Genomic DNA, 9,006 nt, shown 5'->3' with positions numbered 1-9,006 from the left:
TGGCTTCCTCAGAGCCAGCTCAGAGTGAACAGAACATCTGACATGAGTTCATGTAGCTCTACAGATTTTCCACCATCTGCAGTTCCTACTATCTCTCATGTCAGATGTTCTGTTCACTCTGAGCTGGCTCTGAGGAAGCCAGACAAGTGTCAAGTACTATCCACGTGTAAATAATGGGTGACTTGGTGACAGGATAATGGCCTGTGGAGTTATTTCAGAGAGAAACTTGCATGTGCTGTTCCCATATGTCTGCTGCCCTTGGTCTTCTAGGTGCTAGAGGTCATGGATCGCTGAAAGAGGTTTGGCGACTGTTGCGGTATATCTCATAGATGGTGCACACTGCTAATCCCTGTGTGCACGTGTTGAGCAAGTGAACATTTACGAAGGTGACCAGTGTGTTGATCAAGTGGCATGCTTTGTCTTGGATGGTGTTGAGCTTCCTGAGTGGGAGAGCATTCAATCACATTTCTTATTTTTACTTTGTTAATGGTGAAAAGCTTTGGAGATTAGGAAGCTGAATTATTTCCAGCCTTCACCTGTGCTGGTAGCCACAGTGCTTGTGTGACTGGTCCACTTTGTACCTTGTCAGTGGTAACTCCCCAGAAATGTAAACCAGCTCTAATGTTGAAAAGAAGATCTATTGCAACATTTCTGCTGAAACTTCAACTTTATTCTCCTTAGCCTCTTGGATGGCTAACTTGCTTTGGTCATATGCAAAGTTTGAGAAAACCATAAACATTCTTCTACCATCATGCTAAGTCACATTAGACCAATCAATTAAGTCAACAGTTCATAGACTTTGCATGTCTTAACTAGAACATCTCTGCAAAGTTGTTCCCTAATTTTATTCATTTTTGTAAATTTTTGTTCTATTTTTGTCACCATCTTATTGATCAAAGGAGAGTTATAGTTCCTATTGTACAAACATCTATTTAGCTCCTCAAATTTATGTTTATTGACTTTGGGGATTTAGGAATTCGAGCATCTATTTCTGTAACAGTCAAAAGCCTTGATGGGATTATGAACAGCATTCTTACTTCTGTCATTTGTTTAGAAAAGCCAGCGGTTCAGCTAAAGCATTTTTATTCATTCTTTTATGGATTCTTGAAGGTTCCTCAGTCAGGTCTGAATTGGCAGTGTTTGTAAACGAGTGGTTGATACATTTATTAACAGCACTTCTTTAAGTTTGAAGATGATCCTAACTTCCCCAACCGATCTTCCTAATTGAACTTCCTCATTCCTGGAACCATTGCTATGGATCTTTTCTGCACTCTTTTTAATGCCTTTACATCCTTCGTAAGGTGTGGCATCTGGAACTGAGCTCATGTCTAATACAAGTTCAACATAACTTCCTTGCACTTGTGTTCTATATTCCTATTAATGAAGTCTAGAATAAAGGGTCTAGGCCCGAAACGTCAGCCTCTCTGCTCCTATGATGCTGCTTGGCCTGCTGTGTTCATCCAGCCCTGCACCTTGTTGTCTCGGATTCTCCAGCATCTGCAGTTCCTACTATCTCAGAATAATGTATGCTTTGTTTATTGCTTCTCAACTTGATTAGGTTTGGTCTTGATAAGAATTTAATTCCATTTGATCTGCTGCATGTCAAAATTAAGTAATTTTATTATGTGGTCCTGGGCTTCACTGTTTTTATAACTAATGAACCTACTTGGACATGTTGTGACACATCTACAATGCAGGAGAGATGAACCCAGATCTTCTAGCCCTGAGTAGGGAGCTATACCCATACCACAAAGCCATCCTGGTGGTTTATAGAATTGGCAGAGGAAGCTAAAAGTTCAGTTGCACACTATGTGTGATTGTTACCATAAATTTGGGTGTGCTTAGCTGTTGATATTCCCACAAAATTGGGAAAGTGTGAGAATACAGCAAGTGTATACACAATCCATAGAATGAAGAAAATCTTACAAGTGTATGTTTGTTATTCTTTGCATCTGTGTGGATTTTTAATGTTTAGTAGATGATGAGCTAAAATTGTAGTAGAGAATAGAAATAAATGGGTTTGGATCAATTGGTACGAGTAACATTTATTTACATAAACATAATCAGGATAGTTGGGTTATATTTCATTATAAATTAGAATAAATAATTTTTGCACTGAACAACACAAGGGAGGTGCTGTGCTTTCTAAGCTGATACTCAAAAAGATCCCACTCAAAAGCTTCTCCTTGACATGCAGCTTCAGCAATATGCTGCAATGGGATTTGAATTTTCATGTAACTGACAAAATTGTTAATCATTGCTGTGTTTTTATGCTTTCTACAAACTGAAAGAGCAATGTTTACACTTCTTAATGGCTTCCTTTATGGTTGCTAATTGATTTGCCTCATTACCATATGCCATTAGGGTAGTGGAATGCAGTAAATGAGCTGTTTGATGCTAGAACATAATGAACTAATTGTGCTAATTAAAATCAATGTGTGCCAATATTTAACCAAGAATTGGAATGCTACTTTTATCTGTGGAAGCCACCAACTCAGTAACTGAGATCTAATGCTGATTTATGAGTGCCTGATGATCATTAGTTGGAATAAATTGATTGTAGTAGTAGAAACAGCACTATTCAAGTAGATGATACTAAGTGCATTGTTAGGTCACCAAAAAGGGCAAGCTTACACATGTTGTAGATTGTCACCTTAAACCTCTGTTCGTATATCAGACTGCTAATGTGAAGATTTACTTTATTGCTTGGACAGTTATTAAATAGTGTTTTCTACTTTGCGTGATGGATTCACATTCATGGTGAAAATTTAAACAAGAAATTAAAATTTAAAATGATGCACTTCCTAATTAACATATTTTTGTAAGCGTATGCACTATTAAAGGAAATACAAATAAAATAATGTCACACCTGATAATGTTTCTGAAATGTATCACAAATCTATTTGCCAGTTCATCTATTCAGATATAGTTGGCTTCAATAAGAGTTTTTGCAGTTTATTGCTGGAGCTGTGACGCAGATGTAATACCATCTTTACAGCATAAAAATTGGTGTGGATTGTTCTTATTTTAACTCAGTGACCAACCCCAACTTTATTGAAAATGGAGTGGGAAGAATACATATTTGAGTAGGAGTTAGATCAAGGATATGAAATAGCTCTACAGAGGCTGATATCCCAATACCAAGTCACCCTTTATTTACACATGGAGAATCCTTGATACTGATCCAACTCCCTCAGAGCCAGCCTTCAAATTGCACAGGATGTCTGACACTCCTGTTCTTATTTGTCATCCAGGGCTCCCTGATTGAACCAAATTAACAGCCCCAATCAGGGAACTCCTATTCTGTGAGGACTACCTGGCTGACCTCGGGATAGAAGACAATGTCAAAGAAATAGGGTTTTAAGGATACTTTTTTGAAGATGGGTCGAGTGTAATGGCTGAAGGCATGAAGTGTGAAATTAGGCTAGGTGTGATTCTATTGGCAGGGTAGGATAAAAATGTGCGAAGATATGTAAACCAAAGCTCTGGATAGCTTGGTGAAGAAATGTTACTGCATATTGAGATATGACTGAAAGGCTTTTTGTAAGAAACTCTTGGTTTATGTAAGATGGAACTTAAGGAGGGAGACTGTGACAAATGTAATCTTTCCATCTTCTGAATCAAATGCTGCCCCTTGGTGATGTCATTGGAAAACAGTGTTAGTTTTCCTGTAAACACTGATACTCTTGTCGTTACCACACTTCATTTCTTCACTGTTGCAAAATTATTAGATTACTTATCCAATGTCTTCTACTGGATGAAACAAAATTTCTCCTGATAAAATGTTGGGAAATCTGAAGCCGTTGTTTTTGGATCCTTTTCCAAACTCTGTACTGATTCCATATCAACTCTCTGGCAACAGTCTGAGATTTAGCCAGCTATTTGCAACCTTTGTGGCTTCACCAAGACTACCTTTTTCTACCTGCATAACATCAGCCAACTTCACCCTGTCTTAGCTTATTTACTGTTGAAACTCTTGTTCATGCCTTCATTGCCTCTCGATTTGACAGTTCTGATACACCCCTAACTGATCACCCATGTTCTCCCTTCACCAAATTTGAGGTCTTCTAAAACTCTACTGCCCATATGTTTTAACTCATATCAAGTTCCATACTTCCAAGGTACCCCCCTCACTCTTTGGTTCACCCACATTGGTTCACTGATGTTATGGAACAGGCCAGATCCCCTGAAGTATATTTTGGAGATAGCCTAGACCCTAACCTTTATGTTTTTGATTTGGAGGTGCTGGTGTTGGACTGGGGTGGACAAAGTCAGAAGACTTCATCTGACGAAGGAGCAGCGCTCTGAAAGCTTGTGATTTCAAATAAACCTTTTGGACTATAACCTGGTGTCATGTGACTCCTGACTTTATATTTTTGAAAAGGGAATTGTAGGGGACCTGTGCTCCAGATATGATTTGATTGGTCCATTAGTAAGCTTTAATCAAAATACATTTTATTCTTACAACACAGTTAGAATACAACAAAAAGAAGATTCTATTGAAATACTTAACAAAAGAATGTATTTAATGACTTAGCATCAAATATTCTGGCAAAAATGCAATTCAGCAAAACAGGAATTATTCTCACGTGCTGTCTCTTCACTCTAGCAGCAGACGACTCAAGCTTTTAGCTCTAGCAGCCAACAGAAACCTTCTCAACTAAATGAAAGCAAAACTAAATCCTTCCTAGGACTGTGTGAGCCCTGACCCCATCTATGCATGAAAACACCCAGGGAAATCTTAAAAACTGTTTACCAACTGCCCCTCTGAAGGAGACATTTCTGCACTACTGTGACAATACCACTTTGCAAGAGAAACAGGACCAAACACGTCTCTTAAAAACATAGATAACAAGGTGTGGAGCTGGATGAACACAGCAGGCCAGGCAGCATCAAAGGAGCAGGAAAGTTGACGTTTCAGGTCTGGACACTTCTTCAGAAATGGGGGAGGGGAAGAGGGCTCTGAAATAAATAGAGAGAGGGGGAGGTGGTGATCGAAGGTAGATAGTGGAGCAGATAGGTGGAGAGAAGACTGACAGGTCAAGGAGGCGGGGATGACGCTACTTTACTAAAAGCATACTACCAACACACTGTCTTGCTTTTAAAATTCTCACCCATGTTTGCAAATACCATTGTGACCTGGCCTCTGTCTCTGTCTATGTAATCTCCTCCAGCCCTTAACACTGGGATGTCTATATCTTCTAATTTTGGACCCTTAAGTATCCCTCATTTAAATCTGGCAGTATAGCTGATTGCATCTTCGGTTGCCCAGGACTTTGGAATACCATCCTTTTCCCTCATTACATCACTTTGGTCCTTTAAGACGGTCTTTATATCCTATGCCTTTTACCAATCACCCGACCTAATACCTCCGCATATGTCTTGGTTTCATGTCTTGTGGTACAGCGTGCCTGTAGAGTGCCTTGTGATGTTTTAAAGAATGTTAAAAACATAATAAATACTATTTATATAAATATATGTGTATCTCTTAATTGCGATCAGAGGAAAACCACCTTTATTTGCACTAGCAAATCACAGCAGAGTTATTAGCTTAATTATATGATAGAACTTCCAACTGAATCTGTATATTTTGCAAAGGAAAGAAATGTGCAATTATTAAGTGAACTTTAGGATGGTAATAGTGGGAAACAGCTTATAAATACTTGTTTTTTTTTCCTTTTTTTCACAAATTCTTGGGTTGGCAATGAGACAAAGTATGAAAGACAATATTTTCATTCCCAATGGTTAGAATTCAGGCCACAACAAATCTGCACTTGTTAGATGGCAGTAAGGCCTAGTCCAAATTAAATTTCATCAGTCTGTCCAAGTTCCTTCTGGGCAAAAGTGCAAGCTGGCCCTAAATTTCGCAGTAGAAATGGGAGAATAGTGTATGTATGGAGCAAATTCAATGCGCTACTATAAGGAATGATCTAGTGTTGTATTTGAAATTTAAAAAAAAACTATTGCAGATTGAGTATTTTTCTAGGTAACTATAAGCTAAGGTAAGCAACCACATTTCTGTCAGTTTAACCTTAATGGTGAGCTGCCTTCTAGAAATTGTAATTCCAGACAAAATTGTGTTGGTGAGTTTTGGCAAGCCAGCATAGATCTGTTAGGGAACCCATATTCAACTAACTTGTTAAAATTTCTTGATAAGATAACAAATAAAGCTAAGAGGTGTTTTCATCAGGCAAAGATGGGTGGAGTGACTTCCTTGTCTTTTCCTCACAGTTTGATAGGATGTTTACGAATTTAAGATGGAGTTGCCAGTCCAGAATAGATAGTTTATAATCAACCTGTTCAGCAATGTTATTACCCAACTTATAGCACATGGGACTTGAATACAGACCTCCTAGCTCAGAGGTCAGGACACTACAAATGCATCATAACAGCCTCCCACAACTGTCAGTTTGTATAAACACCTAATTATTTGTGTGCTGGTTGTAAAGAATTAGCCAACAGGTTTTTTTGAATTTTAAATTCATTGACCTGAAACTAACCTGGATAAAAACATTAACAGGTTTACATCTGTCTTGAAATCACAGCATTCAATACAGAGAAAACAGAGGTAGATAAATGTGCCCAAACGCTATATCTCTCAGTTCAAGTACAAGTATAGTCATAAAGCTTGACTGGTCATGTAATTTGTCTCCAACTGCCCTCAGAAGTCCAAAAATACATTGTATATTTCAAAAAGTAGCTATGATAAGCTTACATCTGCACAGCTCATCTCTGCCATGAATTCAAGGCTGCAGTCGATTAGATTTTAATGTTCTGTTTTCCAACGTTAAATTTTCAGTGTTCTTCCCAGTACTTTGCTAAAAGCACAGTAAATAGAGTCTTTCATATATCTCAGGGGTCCTAGACTCCTCCCATGAGGGAAAATACCCTCTGAGCTTTTAGCCTGTCAAGCCCCTTTAAGAATCTTATGTTTCAATGAGATCACCTTATTCTTCCGATTTCCAGTGAGTAAAATCCCAACATGTTTAACCTTTGCTCATAAGACAATCTTTCCATACTTGGGATCATCCTAGTGAATGTTGTGTGAACTGATTCTAAATGAAATAATATTTTTCCTTAAGTAAGAAGATGAAAACTGCTCACAGTACTCCAGATGTTGTCTCACAAGCACCATGTACAGTTGCAAGAAGACTTCTGTACTCTTATACTCCAAATCCCTTGAAATAAGGGCCAACATTCTATTAGCCTTCCTGATTATCTGCTATACCTGTGTTGCTAGCATTCTGTGTTCATGCGCAAGTATCCCAAGTCCTGAAATGTTGTAACTTCCTTCAGCTTTCCCCATTTAATGATCTATATCTCGGTGTATAGTACAAAATTTCAAAAGGACATTGGCAAATTGAAGGAATCAATGGATAAGTGGCAGATTAAACTTAATGCAGAGGGATGATTCATTTTGATGGAACAAATGCAGAGAGGCAAAATAAAATAGAGTATATAATGCTAAAAGGCATACAGGTCACGCGAGTAGTTAATTTATGTTAAGAAACATTACTGTATCTTGGGCTTTATTACTAGGGGCATAAAGTATAAAAAGAAGGAAGTTATGTTAAATTTGTGGAGGACACTAGTTCAGGCTCAACTGCAATGTTGCATCCAGTACTGGGCACCACACTTAAGTAAAGATGTGAGGGTATTAGAGAGACTGCAGAACAGGTTTGCAAGAATAGTTCCAGGAATGAGGAACTTCAGTTATGCAGATAAATTGGAAAAGGTGGGATTTTGTTATCCTTGTTGAAGAGGAGAGTGAATGGAGATTTGATCAAGGTGTTCAAAATCATTAGGGATGTGCATGGAGTAAATAGGGAAAAAGTGCTCTCATTTGTAGAGGGATTGAGAGAGAGAGGAATAAAAGTTATGTAATTGATAAAAAAGATGCAATGGTGACATGAGGATAAACCTACATAGTAAGAGGCTAGCATCTAGAATTCTGCTTGAGAGTCTGGTCAAGGAAGATTCAATTGAGGCATTCAAGAGAGAATTGGATTGTAATCTGAAGACAGGAGTACAGGGAGAAGGAAGAGGAGTAGAATGAGGTATATTGCTCCTATGCAGAGCTGGTGCATAGAAGATGTACCAAATGGCCTCCTCTGTGCCGCAGCGATTCTAACAATTCTGTGATCCTGTGGTATTTTGAATGATGCCATTCTATGCAGTGTTAAAGAAAACTGTTGTCCATAGTCCTCTACAGACCAAATCTGGAAATAAGAATCTTTAAAACCATTAAAAAGGAAGTAACCTTTATTTCTGCTAACCATATTTCCTTTCTTTTTGTGCGTTGTAGTTTTCTTCCCTTAACTTGAGGAGAATTCCATTGGAGCAAGTTGCAAAACCAGCACTTTGTTGTTCAACTGCGTAAGTACAGATTTACAGAAATTTTGTCTGCCTTCAGTCAACCTGTGTAATCCAATAGCCTTTCAATGTGCTCAATTGGACCGGAAAAGAAAGTAGGTGCAACTTGTGGGCAATACACATTGTACCTAAAAAAAACCAAAGAACTGCAGATGCTATAAGTCAGAAACAAAAACAGAAATTGCTGGAAAAACTCAGCAGGTCTGACAGCATCTGTGGAGAGAAAGAACAGTTAATGTTTTGGGTCCAGTGACCAATTCCCAAGAAGGGTTTCATGGTGTAACTAGTTGCACCAAATATTTCTTGACCTAACAAATGATCCATAAAAGGACTGCTGGAAATTGCTCAATAATAAGTCAAAGAACTTCTCCATGTTTTTTTGTAATTGTAACTAAAATACTGTGGATACTGGAAATCTGGAAAACAGAAAATGCCGGAGCATCTCAACATCTGTGGAGAGAGAAACAATGTTAAAGTTTTGAATCTGACTCTTCTTTGAACAAGGTGAGTTTCTCCAGTAACTTGTGTTTTTATTTTAGTTTTTTTTTCTTTGTTGGTCTAGAAGAAGCAGGTGGGTGCTCTTGAGCTCATGAGGAAATTGTTACCCATTGTTGGCTTTCTTTTTGACCCTGA

General features: G+C 38.2%; 1 protein-coding gene across 1 annotated transcript in view; it reads left to right on the top strand.

The window, feature by feature from the left end:
* Window positions 1–9,006, top strand: part of LOC109938338 (polyamine-modulated factor 1-binding protein 1-like) — a 414,237-nt gene that overhangs the window by 58,076 nt on the left and 347,155 nt on the right. Inside the window, exon 3 of the mRNA XM_048595662.1 lies at window positions 8,306–8,376. Coding sequence (XP_048451619.1) covers window positions 8,306–8,376 — 71 coding nt within the window. The remainder of the gene's footprint in view (window positions 1–8,305; window positions 8,377–9,006) is intronic.

The sequence above is a fragment of the Rhincodon typus genome, chromosome 4 (assembly GCF_021869965.1).
Source record: "Rhincodon typus isolate 14 chromosome 4, sRhiTyp1.1, whole genome shotgun sequence".
Lineage (NCBI taxonomy): Eukaryota > Metazoa > Chordata > Chondrichthyes > Orectolobiformes > Rhincodontidae > Rhincodon > Rhincodon typus.
This window is presented reverse-complemented; position numbering and strand designations above follow the sequence as displayed.